This window comes from Bubalus kerabau, chromosome 19, assembly GCF_029407905.1.
Source record: "Bubalus kerabau isolate K-KA32 ecotype Philippines breed swamp buffalo chromosome 19, PCC_UOA_SB_1v2, whole genome shotgun sequence".
NCBI lineage: Eukaryota > Metazoa > Chordata > Mammalia > Artiodactyla > Bovidae > Bubalus > Bubalus kerabau.
Genome location: NC_073642.1, coordinates 43,962,501 through 43,987,172, shown reverse-complemented (window position 1 = coordinate 43,987,172; position 24,672 = coordinate 43,962,501). Strand labels below are relative to the sequence as shown.

At 38.8% G+C, this 24,672-nt stretch overlaps 1 protein-coding gene and 1 long non-coding RNA gene across 2 annotated transcripts in view; both read right to left on the bottom strand.

Moving 5' to 3' along the window:
• Positions 1-22,092, bottom strand: part of LOC129633664 (uncharacterized) — a 149,285-nt gene extending 127,193 nt beyond the window's left edge. The window contains exon 1 of the long non-coding RNA XR_008705205.1: positions 21,586-22,092. This is a non-coding gene — a long non-coding RNA (uncharacterized LOC129633664). The remainder of the gene's footprint in view (positions 1-21,585) is intronic.
• NPAS3 (neuronal PAS domain protein 3) overlaps positions 1-24,672 on the bottom strand; it is an 841,230-nt gene that overhangs the window by 808,057 nt on the left and 8,501 nt on the right. The window contains exon 2 of the mRNA XM_055555517.1: positions 23,520-23,609. Within this exon, the coding sequence (XP_055411492.1) occupies positions 23,520-23,609 (90 nt within the window). The remainder of the gene's footprint in view (positions 1-23,519; positions 23,610-24,672) is intronic.

Genomic DNA, 24,672 nt, shown 5'->3' with positions numbered 1-24,672 from the left:
TAAGGTATAACAGAGAAAATTTAAATCCTGGGCACAGGAAGGAGCCTAGTATCTCTCATCTCTGGACACAGAATGGGCATCAGCAGGACAGTTGCTTACGGGGACACAAACATTTCCAAACAGGGACACAAGGGTACAAACAGAGCTTGCTCTAGTCTCCTTCAGAGCTTCATTCAATTGTCACCTTCACAGTGAAGTTGGTTTTTTTGGTTTTTTGTTTTTTTTTCTGGCCACCCCATTTACCAAGACAGACCTCACTCCCATCTCTGGGATTCCTTAGCCTACCACTTTCCTGCTCATGTCATCTCTGCAGCACTTACCCTGTCTTATGTATTCGACAATTGATTCATTTGCTTCTTGTCTGCTATCCCCACGCGAATTTAAATACAAGGGCCCAGCCTTTGGCCTCTTTCATCCACTGTCGCTTCCTCAGAGCCTGGCACCTAGGAGGTGCTCAATAGTTACTACATGAAAGGATAGAAGCAAGCCTCCTTACACCAGACATCCAAAATCCCGGACATCTTTCTGCTTATGCCATGTATTTAGAAATGCTTTTGTAGAATAAAAATATCATACACCAAAGATAGTTCTTGTAAAGTTATAGGCATTTGAAAAATATCTTTCATATATATGCAGTTGAAAATACTTTTTTTGTAAGTAATACATTGCTTGGGATTAATCAGATAAAGATGAAAGTCAAGAATTTTGCCAACAGTGTTTCTTGCTAACATTACTCAGTTATGCCTTTCAGCTCAGCATATTGTATATGAAGGATATCTTGTTAAAACAACTGTTGAAGGCAAGTCGTGTTGTAGCAGCCACACTCTGTACCCTATGGGAACTTAAATGTTCCCAACTCTATGTTAATATAATCTTGCTGCTCTGCTGAGCTAAAGCAAAAATCAGTTTGTCAGTGCCATGTAAGGCTTCATAAAAGTAGCACATTATCTGTATGTCTTCCAGAAATGAAGGAAAGCTGAGGTGAAGATTATGCTGAATCAATTTATGAAGGTAAACATTGTTAACAAATACCATAAAATAACCTAGAAAAGGATTCCAACCTCCATTTATCAACTAACAACAAGTTTATACTCCTCCTGATGTAATTGGTAACCTGCTATCTATAGAAAAACAAAATTACCCTACTCAAGACTTAGCAGCAGCAGCAGCAAGGGTTCTCGGCGGCTATTCGGCACAAGGTTCTCCATTTTCTGAGACAGGATCCCTTGCAATACTCTGTGCTTGGGAATTCTACAACTCTTTACAAAGCTCTACAATTTTCCTGCACTTTCTTGGGACATGAAGTCTTATTTTTGCTTATCAACCTCTCTTCATTATAAACTGATGACAAAAGACAAAGACCCGACTTGTTTTTAGGTTTCCGGGGAGTGCTGAGGGAGAGGTAGCAATAGAAACACAAGACCAGCATTTTTTTTCCCTCTTAATTAATGCTATTTCAGGCCTAGTGAGAACTAATTATGGAAAACATAAAAATCCATTTTATATTACCAAAAACTGCATGTTTGTTTCATTGGCTGATGATCATAAAGGCCAACTCTGATTATTATAGAAACAAAAAGACCCATAGAGATGTGAAAGGTTTGAAAAACTAAGTTTAATTTTTAAATAATTTAATCTAATTTCACCAATTAATAAAACACAAAGCTAAATCTTGGAATGTCAGAAGTTAAGCACAGTACAGATTCTTATGGACTCTGTAAAGATAGTTTATAAAAGAGTTACTAAATGATAATCTTATTTGTTAACATTCAATAAAACATTGCCTCCCTAAAGAATATTTTACAGAAGTTAATTTATAGGTGTAAGTACTCTCCTTTTGCCAGCTCAGTGGCCAATATTTAGCATAAAGGATGCAGTTTTCCAAGTGTTTCTTTGACTAATAGAAGCTACGATGAAATCTGCTCCAGCAGCCTGCAGAGACTGGCAGGTAGACCTGAGACTGTGGCAAGCTCAGCTAAGGGAATCAAACATTCATTGTACAGTGGTGATATCAGCTTTGTAAGCTAAGGTAAGAAGAGAGAAAAAATAGCAAATGCAGGACAGACCTTGCAAAGGAAGGTCATGAAGAATTTTAATTATACAATAATATCTACTAGGTTAAAAAGAAAATTAATCTCCAAACAGAAGAATAAAAATATTTTTCAATGATGCAAGCTTAGCTACTTAACATATTGCTAATAAGAGAGTAAGATTCCCTTTCCAGATACTATGTTCTTTAAACTTGATGAAAATACAGAAGGGCAATATGAAGATCCTGGCAGTCAGATAATTTTCAGAAATCAAATAGCATTTTTAGCAATAAGTGCACAAAATCTTGAAAGTCGGGGTTTCTACAAGACCCAGTGTACAAAAAAAAAATCAGAATTCCTACAAAAGGGGGGTTAGTGATCCTTGCCCTTCAATAATTAACATATCCTTATTATTTAAAAAGATGAAAACCTTCACTTTATACAATGGACAAAGGGGAGAAGTCTATTGAGTGAAAAAATAAAATTCAACACTTCAATTACAAAGTCTAAGGAAATTATGCTTAAAATGAGATTTTTCTTTCTCCATCATTCATCTAGATGGAGGTAGGAATCAACTTAAGAAGGGTGTGAATCTTGAAGTTCATAGTCAACAGATTAGAAAAATGTTATGGAAAACCTCCTGTCAATATGGTGGCTGTCAAAAAATGAATACTAATCATAGAAGCTGGTTCTGTCATTAGCAGACATATCCATATCTTTGTTCTCATTCAGTGATCTATCTTTTCAAAAAGGGATGTGTCATCCCTGCACCATCACCTGCAACATGCCATGTGCTATGTTTGACTGGCACCTTGATTCACAGGCAACATTTACTAACAAACAGAGCTGAAGGTCACTATTTGCTGAGCACTAGTTTACGTTATCGGAGAAGGCAATGGCACCCCACTCCAGTACTCTTGCCTGGAAAATCCCATGGATGGAGGAGCCTGGTAGGCTGCAGTCCATGGGGACGCTAAGAGCCGGACACGACTGAGCAACTTCACTTTCACCTTTCACTTTCATGCATTGGAGAAGGAAATGGCAACCCACTCCAGTGTTCTTGCCTGGAGAATCCCAGGGATGGGGGAGCCTGGTGGGCTGCCGTCTTTGGGGTCGCACAGAGTCGGACATGACTGAAGTGACTTAGCAGCAGCAGCAGCCGTTTACGTTATCTATCCCTATCCTATAATGTTAACGTGTATTTGTTTCTTATAAGACATGGGTTAAATGGTGGCCATTTCTTTTAATAAGTCATTCATCTATGGAACTATTTCTAGCTACCTATTTATGCCCCCAACCATTCATTATCTGATGAGTTTTTCCTGGTGCTCCATCCATATATTTAATTTTTAAAGTATTTCCTGATCAAATCCTATTGAAGGATGTAGGTAATTATGTAAACCACAGCCAGCATATTGGACCTAGAACAGTGATACTCAAATTCTCTGGTCTGCAAATCACTTTCCTGAGCCAGGAAATCACATGATCCACCACCCTAAACCTATGTTCACCTTGAATAAACCTTAAATAAATAAATAAATCTTGAAATAGTCAGTTTGCCCAAATAAAAAATTTACAGTCTTCTCAGTTCGAGCGTCATAACAGCCTGTCAGCTGGCCTCTTTCTCATTCACTTCATGCAAACATGAGGCTAGAAAAATCCCACATACTCCACTATTATTCAGCCCAAACCCTTCAGTTTATTGAAACCATATAAAAGGCCAAATCCAAATTCCTCTCTTCTCCTTCAAGGTCCCATAAATCCTTCTCATTTCTAGCAAACACCAGACAGAAACTCTTATTTCCATCCTCTGTCATATGCAAATGTGACTTGTTCATTCTCATCCAACAAGGGCCAGCTTAAGTCTCATCTTCCTCCAATAGCGTTTCCCAATTCCCCACAGCCATAAAGGATCTTGTTCTCCTGGACTTGCAGAGAACTGAGAGACTTACACCATTCTTAAGACACTGAACATTCTGTCTTGTAAGGAAAACACTTGTCATATTCCATACCCTTGCACACATGCTCAGTCACATCCAAATCTTTGTGATCGCAAGGACTGTAGCCTGCGAGGCTCCTCTGTCCCTAGGATTTTCCAGGCAAGAACACTGGAGTGGGTTGCCATTTCCTTCTCCAGGGGATCTTCCCAACTTAAGGATCGAACCAGCATTTCCTGCGTCTCCTGCATTGGCAGGCAGGTTCTTTAATGCTGAGCTACCTGGGAAACCCTATTCCATCCTCTTGTCCTGATTTAATTTCTTTCATACTACAAAGAACTATCTTTTAAAAATTATATATGTATCTGCTTATTGTCTGCCCTCTTTGGTCAAGTTTAAACTCTATGCTATAGGAATTTTTGATCTCCTGTTTACCACTGAATACCCAGGGTCTAGAACATTGCCTGGTATTTAGTAGGTATTCAGTACATATTTATTGAATCAAATTATTCTGAGTTCCACTGATAGCCTGAAGCTTACTTGAAATTGTAAGAATCTGTAGACATTCCTCAAAGAGATAATAAATTTTTCTTTGACAAATGAACATTTGTCCCTGAATGGAGCCAAATAACTTTCAAAACTAACATGAAGTGAAGTGAAAGTTGCTCAGTCGTGTCCGATTCTTTGCGACCTCATGGACTATACAGTCCACGGAATTCTCCAGGCAAGAATACTGGAGTGGGTAGCCTTTCCTTCTCCAGGGGATCTTCCCAACCCAGGGATCAAACCCAGGTCTCCCACATTGCAGGCGGATTCTTTACCAGCTGAGCCAAAAGGGAAGCCCAAGAACACCAGAGTGGGTAGCCTATCCCTTCTCCAGGGGATCTTCCCAATCCAGGAATCGAAGCAGGGTCTCCTGCATTGCAGGTGGATTCTTAACCAACTTAGCTATCTGGGAAGCCCCAAAACTACCATATCTATCCCCAAGATATTCCATTTCCCTTCAAACATTACCAAATTCACCTACTAACTAAAATGGAATATTAAAAGCTAGCAATGATATAAGCATCATGTTAAAAATCCATGTTTAGTTCATTTAGTTGGGGTATAAAACAACATTTTTTAAGTTATAGAAATTATCAGGAAATTTCTAAATTAAAATATGTTTTATAATATATGTTCATTTTTATAATTTTTCTTATAATGAAAATACCAATTATAATATGGATCACAAATAAGTATACACAAAAGAATACAGTGTCCCAGGGTTCCTGTTCTATAAAGGCAGAGACTGGGTATTGAATTCACTCCCTGGAATTTCATGAAAACTAAAGGCCTAGGAATACCAGCTCTGCTAGGTACCATGCCACGTGGGCACATTTCCACATAGTCCTGCCAATTCCAGCCTGACCCACGGCATCCCCCTTGTTCCAGTTCTAAACAAAGACTTATGTCAAATTATGTTCTAGCTTTGTGGTGTGGGTTAGGACAGGCCCACCCAACACATGTTCACTTGGAACCTAATCCAAATTTAGATTCTGAGACCCCTGGGGGAAGACACATAAGGACAGTAGCCCATACTGCTTTTTAAGTACTCACTATTTTTCTATTGCAAGGAAATTTCATGTTTGTTACGCCAGCTTTGCAGTTTATTGTGTACTTTGCATGCATATTATAGGTTTGTCTACATTTCATAATACAGGGATTTCTAATATATTACTTTGTGAGTAATACTTGTCCAATCAAGACTATTTTCTAAATGAAAATTTAAATCCTTTCCTGTTTTGTTTTGGGGAGGAGGTATTCCCAATGAGTGCAGAACATTACAATTTAAGAACAAGAATATTAATATTTTCCACTGTTCATTTAAAAGCAAAATTGTAATATGTGTCTAAATAGATACCAATACATAATAGAATCTCTTCCTCAGAATGTGATGGAAACATGTAGTTTACAATTCTAATCAGCATAACTACTCTATAGTGTACTTCTTGTTCAAATAATTTTCAGAATAAATTTGTTTTTAATTTTTTGGCTGTTATTATTTTGACTAGGTTGCATGAGATTAACACTTAAGTGACATATAAAATTAAGACTCCATTCTTTAATTTTTTTGTGTGTCACTTTTGTGGTTCATAAATGTTTAACAGCAGGTAACAATGATATTAATCCATATAATAAGGAAGTTTAAAATAATTCATGGGGTCGCAAAGAGTCGGACACGACTGAGCAACTGAACTGAACTGAACTGAACTGAAAAATAATTACATTTAAAACATAATAAAATGCCTACTTTTAACTATTGTTCTAGAATAGGATATAGGGTTTTATTGGTTATTTTAATAATTTTAGGGCTTCCCTTGTAGCTCAGTCGGTAAAGAATCTGCCTGCAGTGCAGGAGACCCGGGTTCAATCCCTGGGTTGGGAAGATCCCCTGGAGAGGGAAATGGCAACCCACTCCAGTATCCTTGCCTGGAAAATCTCATGGACACAGGAGCCTGGTGGGCCGCAGTCCATGGGGTCGCAGAGAGTCGGGCACGACTGAGTGACTAACAGTTACTTACTTAATAATTTTAATTATTGCACTTAGTTCTCTGAACCTTTCTATATTTCAACAGAAAAGACCCAACTAAGAAATTGACTCCAAAATTGAACTTTATGAAAACTTTTTGGAAATTGCCTATTTGGCCACTGAATTGGGTCTCTCCTGAAGATGATGAAAAATCTAATCATGGCTTTTCTGTATCTTTCTATTATAATCAGGTAAATGTTGACCTAAAAATGTTTCTTGAGAGCTGAAAACCATCCTTTTTTATCCAATCCCATTTATGTCTTATTTACCAAGTTCTATGCATATTCTGTCATGGAATCTCAAAAATAATAATGGTGTTATTCCAAATAATGATAAACAATTTACCATGAAGTTCAAAGGTTGGATCTGAATCACTTAACAAACAGTAAAGAGATTATGGAACTACCTCCTGGGTCAAGGTCTCATGAGGGCAATTTGTGCCTGTTAATTGGTATGGACTAAATGTAAGAAAGAGAACAGATGCTGAAATCACTTATTTTCAGCACACACGAGACCAAAAATTCACTTTCAGTCTGCCATAACTATCTAAATTCCACATTAGAAAAAAGACTCCTAAGTTTGGATTAAAAAAAGAGCACCCATATCATTATATACTTCAAAAAGTTATTAAAAGTATGCTTTCATATGTTTATATCAACATAGCACAAGGTCTCTCTTGAGCATTCTCTGAGATTTATCATCTTAAATATCTTACATTCCTATTGTGCTAAATAGTCACCATTGTGTTCATTAGATAGTTTTAATTAGTCCAGCATGGCATGAATGCACGACCAGGTACAGAACAACAAATACAGCCTTAGCTTTCCAACCAGGAGGTAGATGCTCTGAGCCCCCGTGCCACATGCTATGATTATGAGTGATGGAGCTGTTCCAAGGCAAGCTACTTTCAAATAATGATCCACAAAGTTAATCAGAAGGGCTTCCCTGTTCAATATTTACCTGTTACTCATTGACAGCCACTCTCTGCATGGCCATCCAGGATGTATACAGTGGGATCAGGAATACTGAGCTCAAACAGAACCTGAGTGCCTCGCTGGAGTACCAGGCACAATGAAAGCCAAATTAAGCTGCTCTTCAAAATACCCCTGATACTAAAATTGTCTGTGTGAGTTCCATAGGCGCAGTGCATTGCTCCTTCCTGGATTTGGAGGACAAATTAGCTGCTGATATCAAGAGGCATGAAAGGATGAACAACCACATGAGGGGAAAAATAAAGAGATATTAGGTATCAAAACATAAACATGGAGGGGAAGATAGTAATTTCCTGTACTTGGGCAAAAAAAAATAATATTCCCTTCTTGATGTGATCTCCTTGCTTTTATGTACTAGGAGAGTCATATCTATCCTGAAAATGATCTTTCTCATTTTAATACACATTCAACATTTTAAGCTAAAAAATAAGAAAACATTAATCTTTTTATGTGTTAGGTATTTAAACGCTGTCAGTCTGTCAATCAAATGCACCTCAGAAAAGAATGCTGACCAGATTCCATATCCACTCCCGAAGAGAAACAGATAACCAGACTGATCATAATACAATTCTTCCATTTTATTTTGTAACCACCAGCTAGAGAGCAAGGCTTAATACAAGACCTTATTATTTACATTATTAACACAGCTTGGCAGGTTTGAATACAGGCACTTAAGGGATGAAAGTCATTCCAAATATGAATCCTCTTTCATTTTCCTGAACATTTACTTAGGTATAGTACACAGTATTTGAGCACTTAGTATGTGCCAGGCATTGTTCTAAGTACTTTACATGTATTAATATACTTATTCCCCATGATAAACCCTAAGAGAGGGACTATTATCATTACTCAGATGAGAAAAATGGGGAACAAAGAGCTTATGTAACTTATTTAAGATCACTCAACAGAAAATAGTGGCACTAGGGTTTGCACACATCAGTCTCCATCAGAGTCTGTGCACTTACCCTCTACACTGAAGTTGCCTCTAATTGCCTTTAGCACTACTGAGGCGGTAAGACAACCACTGGCCTTTAATAATCTCCTTAAGAAGGCTTGTGGAGTGAATAATGAATTAATATCTTTAAGGAACTCACAATTTTATTGAGAAGATATTATCCAAACATACACCCACACAGACTTTTAACTTTTATAAGTTTATGTCACGCCTCACCACTTTATGAATGAGTTTCTAAAAGGTATATATTAGCATATATATGATCAACTTCCCCCAAATATGTGATACAGAGTAAATGACTAGTGCAGATTTAATCTTGGACTCAGTATTGACCCCCCCCCCCTTCTGCATCCTCCCCTCAATCCACTGCATCAGAAATCCTGTTGGCTCTCCCTTCAGATTATATCAGAATCCTAAGTCTCCTCACCACCTCCACTTGTACACCATTGGTATGAGTCACCTTGCTGATGGTCGTAATCTCCCAGCTGGTTCCCTTCTTCCACCCTCATCCCCCACAGCATATGCTCAGCTAGCCGTCAGACTGATTCTAAAAATTAAATGATATCCCATTACTCCCCAATTCAAAAATTTCCCCAAGGCCCCATTTCAAGTAGAGTAAAAGCCAAAATCCTTACGTGGCCTGCCAGGGGTTTATGTGTGGGCTCCTGTTACCTCACCGACCTGTCTCCTGCTACCATCCTCCCTGCTCATGCAGACCCCAACCTCCTCGTGGTCTTTGAACATATCAAGAACCTTTGCACTTCAGAGCCTTTGCTCTCTCTGGAATATCTTCCCCTGCCTATCCAGAGGCTTTCCTGGTAGCTCAGTTGGTAAAGAATCCACCTGCAATGTAGGAGACCCTGGTTCAATTCCTGGGTCGGGAAGATCTGCTGGAGAAGGGATAGGCTACACACTCTATTATTCTGGCCGGGAGAATTCTATGGACTGTATAGTCCATGGGATTGCAACAGATACCTAACTCTTTCACATCCTTAGAGGGAAATGTCATACGTTAAAATGGAGCCTCACCTATCTGAAACCGTACCAAAAGATCACCCCAGCATTCCTAATTTCTTCTTAACCAATATTTTTCTTCCATAGCATTGACCGCCGCCTAACAGACTATGTGATCTACTTGGTTTTCAACATTTATTGCTTATTGCCTGTCTCCAACTGGGAAGGTGAAGATTTTGGTCTTTGTTCACAGATCTACCCCAAACAATAGCTTCTGGTTGTAAAATGTGCCCAATCAATGTGCTGAATTAGGAGAGGAAAGAAACCACTGTGGATAAAGCAACGGCACAGAGATAGTATATGCGTTATACCTAACACAAGTGGACATGTTTCACAGATAGGAGCAGAGAGTTTGTGTTGAGAAAGACCTTGGGGGGAAAGGAGAGGCAGTCTAGAGCAAGACTAGGGGGGTGGGGGGTGGTTTAAACAATACGTTGTAGACACCATGTGGTAAGAATGAACAGTCAATGATTGTGAGCAAGAAAATATGCTAGAAACATTATTTTAATCTGATAATTATTTATAAGGTGGCCCAGAAATGAAAATCTGTACTGCCTTGCAAGGTATTTTGTGTACAGTAGACTCAAGTATTTAACTTAATAAAACTAATGAAATGGAAGATAAGATGACTAAGGAAGAGACTGCAACAATCTAGGCACGAAATAAGAGCTTAAATTAAGGACATGGAAAAAGAAGAGAATTATTTTTAAATCATGCTGCTCCTGCTGCTGCTAAGTCGCTTCAGTCGTGTCTGACTCTGTGCGACCCCATAGACAGCAGCCCACCAGGCTCCCCTGTCCCTGGGATTCTCCAGGCAAGAACACTGGAGTGGGTTGCCATTTCCTTCTCCAATGCATGAAAGTGAAAAGTGAAAGTGAAGTCGCTCAGTCATGTCCGACTCTTCGTGACCCCATGGACTGCAGCCTACCAGGCTCCTCCGTCCATGGGATTTTCCAGGCAAGAGTACTGGAGTGGGGTGCCATTACCTTCTCCATTAAATCATGCTACAAGCAGGATACTTCAGACTACAGAGAGGTAGAAGAGAAGATTCCAAGAGAAAGCCTGAACAACTAGAAAATTTAAGATAAAGCAAAGGAAGTGTCAGGTGGAAGGGAACATTCTAAGGAAGGTGTAGCATTCTTTTCTTGGAGAACGGCTACTGTGTCCAGGAGAGAGCTCTAGACTGGAGATCAGGAAAGCCTTTCTTTGTAGGAAGGCCAGGCCATACAGCCACCCTGTAAAATTCTTCAAATTTCTTAAGGGTTCTTTTAGTTTGGTTGGCTGAGGATTTTCTCCATGTAAAATAGAGATAAAACACAGTTTACTGGGTTTCTTTGACAATTAATTGGGAATGACCATGTAGAGTTTACAAATTTGTTGGTCTTTATATGCAGAGGTTGTTGATATAAAGTAGATCACAAGTAGAGACATCAAGAGTTTGGAATATCAAAACTTGAACTTGGAAAGAGGTAGGGCTTGATATGGCAGCTTTTCCCCATTGCTCAGTGGTAAGGAATCCGCCTGCAATGCAGGAGACATTGATCCCTGGGTTGGGAAGATTGCCTGGAGGAGGGCATGGCAACCCACTCCACTATTCTTGCCTGGAGAATCCCTATGGACAGAGGAACCTGGTGGGCTACAGTCCAGAGGGTCGCAAAGAGTCAGACATGACTGAAGCCACTTAGCACACACTCAGGGCTTGATAACAAAAGTGTTGGATTTATCCATTTCTGTGATAACTGCAGTGTAGGAGCAGATGGAATTGCCAAAGGAGAGATCTAATTGACCCCATACTAGAGAGCACACAGCTGGGCATACAGAGGACACTGAGTGTTTAAGTGCCTAAAATGTTCAAATACAAGAACCTGTCCTCCTCTACAGGTAAGGCTTTAGGTTCCTCAGTGTCTTATTCTTTTGCAGAAATAGATTTCGGGACCATCCTTCACTAGACGATGAATGATTTTCTGTGGAAAACTGTCCTTCTGCTCCAAGAGGCCATATCATTCTGTTCAAAGGGGATAAACTGCTGGGCCAGACTGCCTCAGATTATTCTGCTATAAATAAGCTACCAGACTGAACCTTACCATCTGTGTAAACTGAGCAACTGGCCTACCACCTCTGGGCCTTTATTTTCTTGATGGAAAATGAGTACACTACTTACTTATTTCAAAAATGGTTGTTCGGGTCAGTTACCACAATGCCTAAAGACCACAGAACACCACAGTTGGAATCTGTCCCTCCATTTCCTTCTGATATCAGATCAGTTACTGCATCTATGTTACTGCATATGGAAAGCCAGCCAACATAGAGGCAGGAATGGTGAAAATGGAACCTAACTTCACTATCAAGAGTTAAAACTTCTGTTGTCCCTAGAAGGATCAATTTAGCCTCATAAGGAAAGGCCTCAGCATCCGTGAGTATCCCCTTTGATTGCAGAATAAATGCAGCTGTATTGTCTATGTCACAGAACCTCGATTCTTGAGGACACACCATACCACAGCAATCATTTGTGTCCTTCAAGTTTCTCCTGAACAAAGCCAATAAAGGTATTTGTGGGGCAAGTGAACCAAATCTGTCACTAAATCCTTATTTAAAAAAAAAAATACACTACTTAAAATCTGCTGGCCCATAATTTCAGTTTCGTCTTCCCTTCCCAAAGGCATTTCACAAGTGCGATAAATTAAAAACAAAAATAGCATTCTTTATTCCTACCAGCCCCATATAAATTGTTACTAGCTCTGGGCAAGCAGCATTCAGAGAAGGGGGTAAACAGTCTTGCTATCAGATGAATTTATAGATCATCAAGAACTCAGCAATTCCCCCTACTCTCCACCTTTATCCCCACTGGATGTGTCTCCAAACCTCTGCTCTTTAAAAACATGGTGACATGACCACCGCTGCTTTCCCTGATATTAATTCAAGACGTAGGCCAGGTGATGAATTTCTCCAGGGGCTGAGAATTAGAGCTGCTGCTTATGTGCCCCTTGCAAGCCATCAAGTAGTGAGGCAGTCCCTAGAAAAGCACGCTGCCTCCCTGGAAGTGAGCAAAGACGGGCCTGCTGTTACAGATATTCCTCGCTTTTCTGAAATTTCCTTTATACCACCTTGCTTTTATGAAAGACTACATTTGTACCTGTTTTAATAACTGAAAGAAATCAGAAGAGGACTTTCACATTTAGGGGAAAAGGCAAAAGCAAAAATAGCCGTCAGTGTTTGCTTTGCAGTGAGCCGTTACAGGCAGCACACGGTGTGAGCAGCGAGAGGCACCACCAGCCTCCTTCCCCAGGAACTACGCTCAGCATCTCGGCATCAAGCCCTCGTAGCTCTGAACTGTGTGTGTGAGCATCTGTCTTCATCTCCATTCATTTTGTGTATCTGTTAACAAAATGGGTCCTAAGGTAACTGCTGCTTGGCTTTACATCATTTTGTCTTACAAAAGCTCTCATAGGAATTTTCTGCTTTCTGATGGCTGGGGAATCCTGCCCTGCAAATGTAGTTCTTCACCAGGAGATCCAGCTGGTGTCTAAAGGCTTGGGAGACTGTGCCCAGCAGAGTCAGGCCAACTCAATTTCACTCCTAAAACAGTTTCGTTAGTGTAGTTGCAGAACAGAAGCAAAGCAAAGACTCAAAAAGATTGTGTACCTCTACTGGCTGCAAGGCCAAGGCATGCGACTGGCTGTGATTCACTCTGAGCACCCCTGACAGACAGCAGTCAAAGAAATGAGGCTCTTCTGGGAGCTTATGTTGGTTGAAATGCAAGTTATGAGAACTGCTAGAGAAAGCAACAGATCTTTCATCATCGGTTTCTTAGGAGTCAAAGCAAAGAGTGATATATTAATATATCACTATATATTAATATAAAATCTTCTATATAAATACTACTGTATTTATTGCAGGCAGTCTTTACAGCTGAACTGAAGGTAGGGAAGGGAAATTAGGTTTTAAATAAGATACAATGATAGTCTATTTAAATTGCATAAATATCAAGCACTCAGTTTCAAAGAATCCTGATTGGATACATGAATCACAAAGGTCTCAGGTTTGCCAACGGAAAATCACTCAAGAATACTTTTTTTACACTCTGGTCATTGAAAATCGTCCCAGAAACCAGACTTCTCTCTGCTTTGAGAACTAGAAGAAAACATCTCAATGCTGAACACAGTAAGTAGAATTCTCTTTTTAAGCAACGTAAGGAATGATGCAGCAGACGTGGCATGTGAGAAAATGAGTTTGTAAAGCAGCCAAAAGGCTTTATCTAATCACATAACGGTTACTTCTTAACTTCTCACACATGTACATATTCTGACCTAAAAAGCTGTATGTTTCAAGTCCACCATACCCTTCTCACAATTAGCTTCATTCTACAACTTTCTACCTTTCTATGATGGACTCTCTAGATTAAATTATTGGCAGGATAGAGAAGGATTTTTCTGCCAAAAATTTTATCACTAGTGCTTGCTGGAGTTCTTGTTTTTTTCTAACAAAAGAATTTAAATTCCCCACACAAGAAAGTAATAAAAGTTCAAAAAGGAAACACAAACCACAACAGAAAAGATTATATATATATATATATATATATAGTGTAAGAAAGCAAAATTTCTGCAGAGAGTAGTTTCTATATGGAAATTGACTGTATAGTTTCCAACTTCCTTTAAATAAGTTGCTTGTGTACAAGTTAGAATACTTGGCCCTAGATATTTCCTAGCTAGGGCAACCTGTGGATAGATTCACAAGGAAAACCTATATTCATGGACATACATCTATCGAAGATGACATGCATATATACACAAATACATATGAGGATAATCACCAAATTGTTAATAGTGGCTGTCCATGGGTGGTGCATGTACAAATGATATTTTTTTTCTTTAGGTTTATATATATTTTCTATAAGTTCTGCAATGAAATGTGTTACATCTCTATTCAAAAAGAGCCTTTCCAAGAGAAAACAATAAGTAGTCTAGGAATTGTCTCCCCTGAGTCCACCAACCCAGAGCCATGGGCTTAAAGAAATATAATTTCAAGAATATTCCCCCCAACACAAGTTTATAGCCTTCCACAGTATACTCAATAAGGTCCAAAGTAACACAAATCCAAGGTCATCACTGAACAGAGGACAGGGAATTCCCTGAGTCACTAGACAAATACATGGAAATAAAATTTCTGAGTAACACTGAAACCATAATCTCTTCTCTCTATTGCTGGAAAGACTACTAAAGAAGCATGCTAACTACATACCTTCTCATTTAAGTGGATTTAAAAAATCCTGTTGCATTTTTCTGCTGTAAGCTTATGCATACTTTCAACACAGATCATAATACTTACTAAGTGACATTTCCACAATATTTTAATGTCTTTTTCATTGGAAATTAAAGAAAATATAAATTTTCCTAAGCATATGAAATTTTCTGGTGTAGGAAATTAACAGTGATCCTGAATATCCACTAAAGTTCACAAGCACTCCTTATAATGGAATACTGTATTCTGAATGCTATGAAAGTGAAAATCCTTGCATTTATTTATGTAACACACAGTAATAAACAACAAATTTAACATACAAGTCAATGTGTATGTTAAAGTTATATATATGCTAAAGGATATGTTCCTTTAGGACCTTTCAATTCCTTAACATTTCCACAGTCATAATTGTTTATCTGGCTGGAGGCTGAATGACTATTTCCATTTTGCAAACAAGAGCTCAGGGTGGTAAATAGTCGTACCCTAAGTTAGATGAGTAACAGTACAGCTCATTTAGTGAGTTTTTACTATATGCCAAAAACTACAGTAAGTGTTTTTGTAGCTTAGACCTTACATTCTGAAGTCAGACAGACTGAGGTCTAATGCAGGGGTCAGCAACCCACTCCAGTATTCTTGTCTGGGAAATCCCATGGACAGAGGAGCCTGGTGGGCTATAGTCCACGGGATGGCAAGAGTCAGACACAACTTAGGGACTAAACCACCACCACCAAACTTTTTCTGTAAAGAGCCACAAAAAGGAAACATTTGAGGTTTTGTATCCCATATGGTCTCCATAACCAGTATTCAACTGTGCCATTATAGCACAAAAACAGCTATAGATAATGCTTAAGTGGTTAGGCATAGCAGTGTTCTAATAAAACTTTATTTACAAAAACAGGCAGCAGGAAAAGGGAACAGGTGTGGCCATAGTTTAGTGATGCTGATCCAATCCCACTATATCCTACCTTCTTAAGTAAGCTATTCTATAAGCCGCTGTTAACTGTAAAATGGTGGTAATAATCACACACAGTGCCTGTGTTTATTGTAAACACTTAAAAATGTATGTTAAGCTATTAGCCCACTGCCAGAAATCAGCATCTGGTAAAACATTATAACTATCTTTATCATCACATTGATCCTCAAAACCAACTGTGAAATAAATATTTTTGTCTCCATTTTAGAGATAAGACAACAGAAGCTTAAAAAGTAACTTAGCCACTGTCCTACATCTAACAGATAACCATAGGGCTAGATCAAACTCAGATACATTTCCTCCAGTAATGATTAAATATTATTGCATGAACTAGTGGACCTAATTAGACTAAGGCATAATTCTTCTATTCTACGGCATAAACTAAGTCCAAAAATTCACTAAAGACACATTTACAGACTCAACACACAGCACAAGCTGTTCTTAAGGTGAAGAGAATTTATTAAATCCACAGTTTATGTATAAGCATAAGTTTGCTCTATTATTTTTTAAATCTGTGCACAAGAACATTGGTCTCTGTCCCTCTCTGAAACCACGTGTTAGCGATTTTGAACACTGTACTTGAACAGCATGCCTACAAAAGGCTCATTGTCGCTCTTTTCCTTTAACTTGACCTTTACTTTCTGTTCTCAAGTTTCTAGAGTTCTCATACATACTGCAGGTGTGTCAGTAACCAATTATTTTTTAAAAATCTAGGCAGTCACTTCTCTCATAATGAAAATATACACTCCGGTGAAGCCAATTAATATTCTTTCATTTTAAATCACGCCTCCTGTGCCTGTCCATTTTTACTCTCTGGCATTCCTTTATCTTCAATTACAAGTGGCCTGTGAGGAGAAAGGCAAATACGGAGTACCTCAAGCCAAGAAAAGCAGTCAATTCGTGGACTGGTCCTGAACTGGATTGCACATTGGGAGAGTCCTCCAAGATGTTTATAAATAGAAAATAAGTTCAAACTAACAAACATGGGATGACTGCACATTCTTCCTGCAAAGCACACTAAGTAACTTTCTAAACAGAGGAGGTGCTGAGGCTGTGGGCCACTCCCATGGCAGGTTTCCTGCCCCGGGTCTAAGTTGCTTCCAGAGCTACTCGCTCTAACAGACTGTCTGTTCTACCCTTGCCCCTCCTGAAAACCTGTCCAGGACCCCACAGGGGAAGCAGTCTACCTGATGCCTTTGCCACCCCTCCTTCTCCAACTTCAACTGTCCTTCTTCCCCAGCCCTCCACTCCTCACAAGTGCTATTTGTGATTTGCTACACTGGGGTCTCAAAGAGTCCGACACAACTTTAGCAACTAAACACCAACACCATAAATACCCATCTTTGGGCCCAAATCACTACCTCAAGCATCTCTCCCCCAAATCAGCTATCTCCTCCACCATCAAGACTCCAGAGCCCATCTTGATTATTAAAAATAATTCATTTTGATATTTGGCAAAACTAATACAATTATGTAAAGTTCAAAAATAAAATAAAATTAAAAAAATAATAATAAATAAATAAAAATAAATAAATAAATCAAGACAGTAACAACTATCCTAGATGCGAGGCACAAAAGAGACACAGATGTAAAGAACAGACTATTGGACTCTGTGGGAGGAGGCGAGGGTGGGATGATTTGAAAGAATAACACTGAAACATGTATATTACCATATGTAAAATAGACTACCAGTGCAAGTTTCGATGCATGAAGCGGGGGACTCAAAGCCGGTGCTCTGGGACAACACAGAGGGATGGGGTGGGGAGGGAGGCGGGAGGGGGGTTTGGGATGGGGGAGGTGTATGTGCACCTGTGGCTGATCCATGTCAGTGTGTGCCTGGGGCCACCACAGTGTTGGAAAGTGACTGTCCTCCAATTAAAATAAATTAAAAAAAAACAAAAAACTCTTTCTTGGTGCCACTCCCGTTGTTTACATTCACCTCACTAGAAGCACCTCTCACAGGGAACCCCAATTACTTATTCACCTCTCAGTCTTTCACGCTTTTGGAGGGCAGAGCTTTTCTTAGACACTTTTGACTAAGTCAGTTTGTGTAAAACAGCACCTGACTTGTGGGTGGCAATCAAAATACACTTTGTTAAATGAATAAATTAGTTCCTTCTAAGCTAGTTTGGTATTAGCCCTGAATAATATACGTTCATGCCATCCACATTACCAAGATATGCCACTTCAAGTCATTTGCAGGCAAAATCATTGGTGTGATGCTAAAATTAACTGGGAGAAACCACCAGAAACCATGCTGAGGTCTGAAAGGCATGATGTGGAAATTAGAATTCATTTGGCTATTGAAGCTGTTCTTGCTACAAAGTTCAATGTCTGTTTAACATGCAGATTCTATTAGAGCTCTTTATGAAGTTTACTGTATATTTCTCTTTTCTCAATTCTTTTGTATTTACTGATTCAAACACCACTGGCATATATTATTCTAATGTGTGTGAGGTGGGGGAGGGGTGCCAGTTTAATAGCAATCTATCAGTCAGGTGAAATAACCAGTAAAAGAACTTGCTGCTGCCACTGGAACCTCCTTGACCTTTCCCTCCCCTCCAGCACTGGTGACCATCTCTCCCCCAGCAGACTGCCTGACAAGGCACCTGTCTTGTTCTCCTTAATTGGGAGGACACGTGCAAGTGGTTTGGCACTGTCTGGCACAATACAGTTGATGAAGACTGGTGAATTTCTTCTGTCTTCATTCATTCTCCTAACTCTTATTCCTGGATCCTGTTAATTCCTTCCCTCTTCTGAATCTGAAATCTTCCCATTCCAAACCCCTACTTCTTGGCCAAAGCCAGCCTTGAGTCCTCAGTAGGAGAACACCCTCTTTCTGAATTTGTTCTTTTCAAGAAAGAGAAAAAAATCACCCCCTACTCTTCCAGGCCCATATTAATTTCTCCAATCCCTGACAGGGGTGTCTGAAATTATTCTGTTGGATAAGACCATTTTTAGCTTGAGTTCTTTACTCGGAGTTGCTTGTTAAAATTCGAATGGCCCTGAGAAGAGTAACAGTATCAGTTAACAACACCTAATCTGCAGTGAGAGGGACAGACAAAAATGCATGCCCCATCTCTTTGGGGAAAGTCCAAAGCATGAAACACTACCCAGGTATCCAGGTGGAGTGAATTTCACAGAGCAGAAAGATGGGCTTGAGATGGAGAAGGTAGGAAACAAACCCCCCCAAATTTGCCAGTGTTCCCTTATCCTTAGATGACACCTGTCTGTGTGTTAGTCGCTAAGTTGTGACCCCATAGACTGTAGCCTGCCAGGCTGCTCTGTCCATGAAATTCTTCAGGCAGAAATAAGGGAGTGTTTGCCATTCCCTTCTCCAGGGGATCTTCCCGACCCAGGGATTGAACCCTGGTCTCCGGCATTGCAGGCAGACTCTTTACCCTCTGAGCCACCAGGGAAGATACCTATCTAGTAAATTACAAATACCTTCTCAATCGTGGCTGCACTATGAGACTAGGAACCCTGACTTAAACTCCTTTGATTAAAATAGTACAGCAATGCCTATCAAAATGGTATACAGCAAAGGCTCAATAAATGGTAGTAACTTAAGTTCCAGACTCCCCAGACTCATTCTTAAAGCTGTGTTCAGCAACAGTCATTTAAGGATGCCTAGTCTTCCTCAAATCCTCTATGGTAGTGTCTAACTAGGTAGACAAATCACCACAAACTTTAAGGTCCTAAAGGTCTTTGTCAGCTGACGCTTTTCTACCTAGTTACCTTTCCTGACAACCACACAAACACAGGTGATCTGATGAATTTATTGCCACAATTCTATCGCATGTCCATGAAAGTTTCTTTTCCCCTGACTCAAATATTTTCTTGTCTTTCTTTAAAAATAAATTTTAAAGTCATCATAGTTATTATGGAGAGGGATGTATTTTTTTTTCCGACTCTCCATTGTACTTTTATGATTGAAAGTAGAAAACAAAAACTGTTCTAATTAGAAGCAACTGTGTCAACTCCCAATCATATCTACCACTTTATAAATGGACTCTAAAATCCAGAAATACAATTGTAAATGATATAAAGAGCTGAAAACGGGGAGACAGATCTGGGACCTAAAAGCTCACAGTACTTAGCAAAATGACAGTTTAACATAAAGCAATGAAATTTGAAAAGTATTTACAATGTGGCTAGTGTTTACGAAAACACTGTATTCCTACCCTTCGCCAAAATATTTAACATCACCAATTACTATCTTAAGTCTTAAACTGTCCAGGTCATAATCATTTAAGAAGCTAGAATAACTACAATTATTTTGAAATCATAAATTATGGACATTTTGAATTAATTACAGGTTTCATATTTCTATGTACTTTAAACTTTCAATATTATTAAAATGAATTATTTATCTTAATATTAATAATTCCCACTAACACCTAAGTGCAACATACAAAATGTTTTAAAATGTAAAATAATTCACAATAATTATGAAGCCATAGAATTACAGTTGGAAAGAATATCACTCCTCTTAAGTGATACATGCTGGTAAGTATTTAACAATTAGATGAGTATAGGAAAGCATCTGATATGCAGCATTTCCCGAGGTTTTATAGCACAAATAATTTCCCCAATTTCATGTTACCAACATGAAGTCAGGGGTCACAGAGTTGGAAAGATAAGCATACAGTCGGCTCTTGTGAGCCCATCCAAGCTGGCTCTGGCACATCCTAAATATGCAAAACCAGACAGTGGAGCCTTTTCATTCCTGAACGGTTTTCACAGACTGACCATTGCTTTATAAGCCACTGTACCTTGAACACTTACTGACTTAACACCCACACATTATCGTGCTTACATGTTTACTGACCAACTGCTACACTGATTCTGGATATAAAACACACAGTGGTGAACGCACTGTACCTCACAACGCACCCTGTGTGCTGTGGTTAGTCGCTCGGTCGTGTCCGACTCTTTGCAACCCCATGGACTGCAGCTCGCCAGGCTCCTCTGTCCGTGGGGTTCTCCAGGCAAGAATACTGGAGTGGGTTGCCATGCCTTCCTCCAGGGCATAATGCCCCCTATGTACATATATATGAGTTTAGGTACACATACACATGTACACATAATATGTGAGTTTAGGTACACACACACACAAAAACCAACCCAGAAGCTTCACAAGATAAAACACACTCTTCCTATATGCAATGTACAAAATGTTCTATTCTCTTCTATTTCCTTTTTAAATATCTGACCTTGATCCATTAAATTGGATTCATAATGCCACTATTTCAGTAGAACCCCCAAATTGAGAAAAAGTGTTCTACTGGATGCTAAGCTCACTGAAGATAGGATGAAATGTCTCTTGTCTGTGTCTAGCCATGTGACTAGTAGTAATTTCTGAGGCCCAAGAAGGTTTAGTGACTGCCCAAAGGTGAATCTGAATCTACCAACTTTGTTAAAATATCCCTCAAGGCAAGTGATCATTCATTACACAGAATCAGTATATTCATGGCTCAACATGGAAAGCTAGAGGGTCTTTTAAGACAGACACTCCTTCACCAGAAATTCACGGAATGTTTTTTTATAATTGTACTAAAGCCGTCAGTGTTGAAACTCTGGCCCTTTACCCTCTGTGGCCTTATGGCCAGCCCGGCCTATCTACCTAGGATGACTAAGCAAATCTGAGTGGGCAGCATTTCCCTTTTACTGATAATGTTCACCCCTAAAAAGTGTTGACAAGACACCTATCTTTTTCACAAAACATTTCCAATCCTCTAGGGAGGGAACCTATATAAATGCTGATAAAATTAAATATATTATATAGAATATACATACTCCCATATATAATATACATTAACATCAGCTTTCCAATAACCAGAAGCCAAAGGTTTAATTGGAGAAAATACTCACTCAGGAAAATAAGGTCAGGATCCATGGCCTTTTCTCTTCAGTGTGCTCATGCACCACATTCCTTTTTATAGGTGCTATTAAATGTACACTATACTTTCAAGACAATCCAGATAAATATCTTCACTAAAATACACAGCACCATTAATCATCTCAGTGACAATGCTCCAATTTAACATCTTGGGGATTTCCTCCCCTTCTTCATCATTTATTTGCCAATATTTCCTTGTTATGAATATCCCCCTAGTGACTTTCCCTGGCAGTCACAGCTGTGCTGCCTACTGTGTCTACCTTGACTACAAATAACACCAATTCTTAAAAGAGCAAGCCCTTCAGATGACACCTCCAGTTCGAAGAGAAGCCTGGCTACAGACTGAATTCCCGGAGACCCCATCCACACTCTCGCGAGTTTGAACTGATAAACCTCAGCTTCTAAGCAGATAGGAATGTTAGACACGTGACGCTGGCCTAATTAAAATGAACAACAGTTGGCTGAATGGTCAACAATCAACTGCTGCTTTATATGGTCCTTAAAGGACCCCCTTCTTCTACAGCAAAAGGCTTTCTCTGAAGCAGCCACAGATCACAACAGAGCCACAAAATCACTTAACAAATTACAGAAACCCGACTACCAAGAGCCTCAGTAATTATGACTCACAGATAATCAGAATTTTCCAAAAAAAATACCATCAGAAACAATTCTACATTATAATTACACTAATTCTGATGAAGATAATAACACTATTTAGGCAAAAGAATATCAAGAAATAAAGCCAGAGAAAAGTTGCAAAGATACAAGAAAGAGTCCCAGTGCCATCCAGTATCTACTTCTTGTCCACTTCAGAGAGCAGCCTCCACAGGCTCCAGGATTTCTTGATCTTTTATAAAATGGAAACCATGAAAAAAAAAAAAGCACTCCACAACCAACTGAAGAAGGAAATAAAAGCAGAACTCACCAGCTTGTATTCAGATAGGAGGTTTAAGGAAAAAGTGTACTTTTTTCAGTAATAAAACTCTACTGCAAAAGAAGAGTCTGAAGACAGAAACACACCAAAGTAGATTTGCAAAGTATATCCAGAAAGGCTAATGCCTTCAGTGAAATTGTGTTTACCTTACTTTACATTTTCTATAGGGAGATTTGATTAATTAAAAGTTAATGTTGCTTCTATCAATATTCCATAACTTTTCTGGAAAGCTTTTTTTTTTCAGTTTTGGGAAGACACCAATTTAGACTATTGTGTTAGACAAACAAAACCACAAAAGGCTTACCAGTCAAGCTAAGATACATTAAAATGCCTTTCCTCCCCAGAGCAGAGTGTTTACTTCAGCAATAGTAACAACCCCTTGTTACCAACCATGCAGATTCTGTTAAGTAATGGACAAAGCAAATGGCAGCAAAGGCAGAGGACTCAACTTCAATTTAACTGTCCTGTAAGGTACATAGTAATTAGCTGCAAAGCTCTGAAATCTTAGCTAGCATGTTAAGTCTGCTACATGACAGTATAATTTGACTTCTTAAAGGATTATGCAAATTACAACTCATCATTCCATTACAGGATTGAAAAAAAGTGACAGCTAATTTATACATAACACACCTTTCAAATCCCTAAGATGCGTAGCACCTGTGCAATGTATTTTGCCGAGATTTTCTTGCATATAAGTACTTGTTTATTGCAATATAAAGAAGCTTACCTAAGAGCTTTAATATAGTCATTTAAAAAAAGAACTTTTAGACCACAATTTCAGAAGAATAAACATTTTTTTCTGTCTTGATTTCAGAGGCAAAAATTTTTGGTTGTTTTTGTTTTGTTTGGTTTGTTTTTCCCCACTAAATTAGAGAACTATAAGGTTTCAATACAAGGATATTTTTGAATAGCTGGCAACCACAAGCACTGATGCACGAGCCAGAAGGAAGACTCACAAAGATTTCAACATACTTCTGGTAGGTAGATTCACAGTAGATTCCGTCATATCTGTAGATTTTCCTACATTCTGATTGGTTGGGCAGAGGATGCTGGGCAGTTATTCTGTAGAGGCATCAAAAACAGATAGACATGACTAGAGGTTCTCTACAGTCAACCGGAATGCAGGATAACAAGTATGTTGAAATTTAATATTAGTTTGCTTTTTATGTTTTTGAGCTATATACATAAAGCAATGGGTACATACATCTTAGAACATTAACTTCCACTTTTAGAAAATTGCAGGCAGACAGAGAAAACTTTTTCAAGTTCTTCATAAGAACAACAACAAAAAAATTTATCTCAGAGTCATAGAAGCGGAAGGAAAGAAAGACATAAGGTCTAAGGCTTAACTCACTCTACAACCTCCATAATTATATTCTAAAGGAAATGTTAAAAACAAACGTCATTAGTGTTTTAGTTACAGGATTGTCATTAATTCAATCATGCATGACGATTATAGGAAACCGTAAATTAGCTATGAAATCTTAGTAAAGTTAATATATATTTTTCAGCTTTACTCCATTTATATAGAGCTGGTATTCTACCAAATTCTAGAAGGATATGATACAGCTTACGAACCAAACCCAATTAGAGATGAAAACACAAGTGAGGCCCTCAGGAGCACAGGTTAGACGTTAGCAGGCACCCGAGATGAGCTGATGACAGGGGTCCAGGTTTCCTGGCAGTTACGGCAAAAGGGGGGAAAGGCTTACACGACTTTCTCCTGCTTTACTTAAGCATTTACATTCTTCTGAGGCTCCCTGCATTATATAGACATAAAAATGCTGAGAGTTTTATGACCATTCCTTTCAACTGAAAATCTCTTCTTTCAGGAAAAGAGTATTTAAGGAATCTATTATATTGCATTTTAGAGAAAAATAATGTACTGTAATCAATGCACAATTATCAATAAGAGAAGCAAGCCTTTCATTCTAATATGACTCTATCAGAAAAGGTAATGTCCAATTCTTAAAAATGTGTATATACATATATACACACATACACATATATGTAATATCTTAATTATTAGTTAAAACAGGTAATGGGTTGTTACCTGTAAAAATTTAGATGACTTTCTGTAGAGTGGCGTATTAAGTTACTTAATATTTCATAAGGTCCAATATAT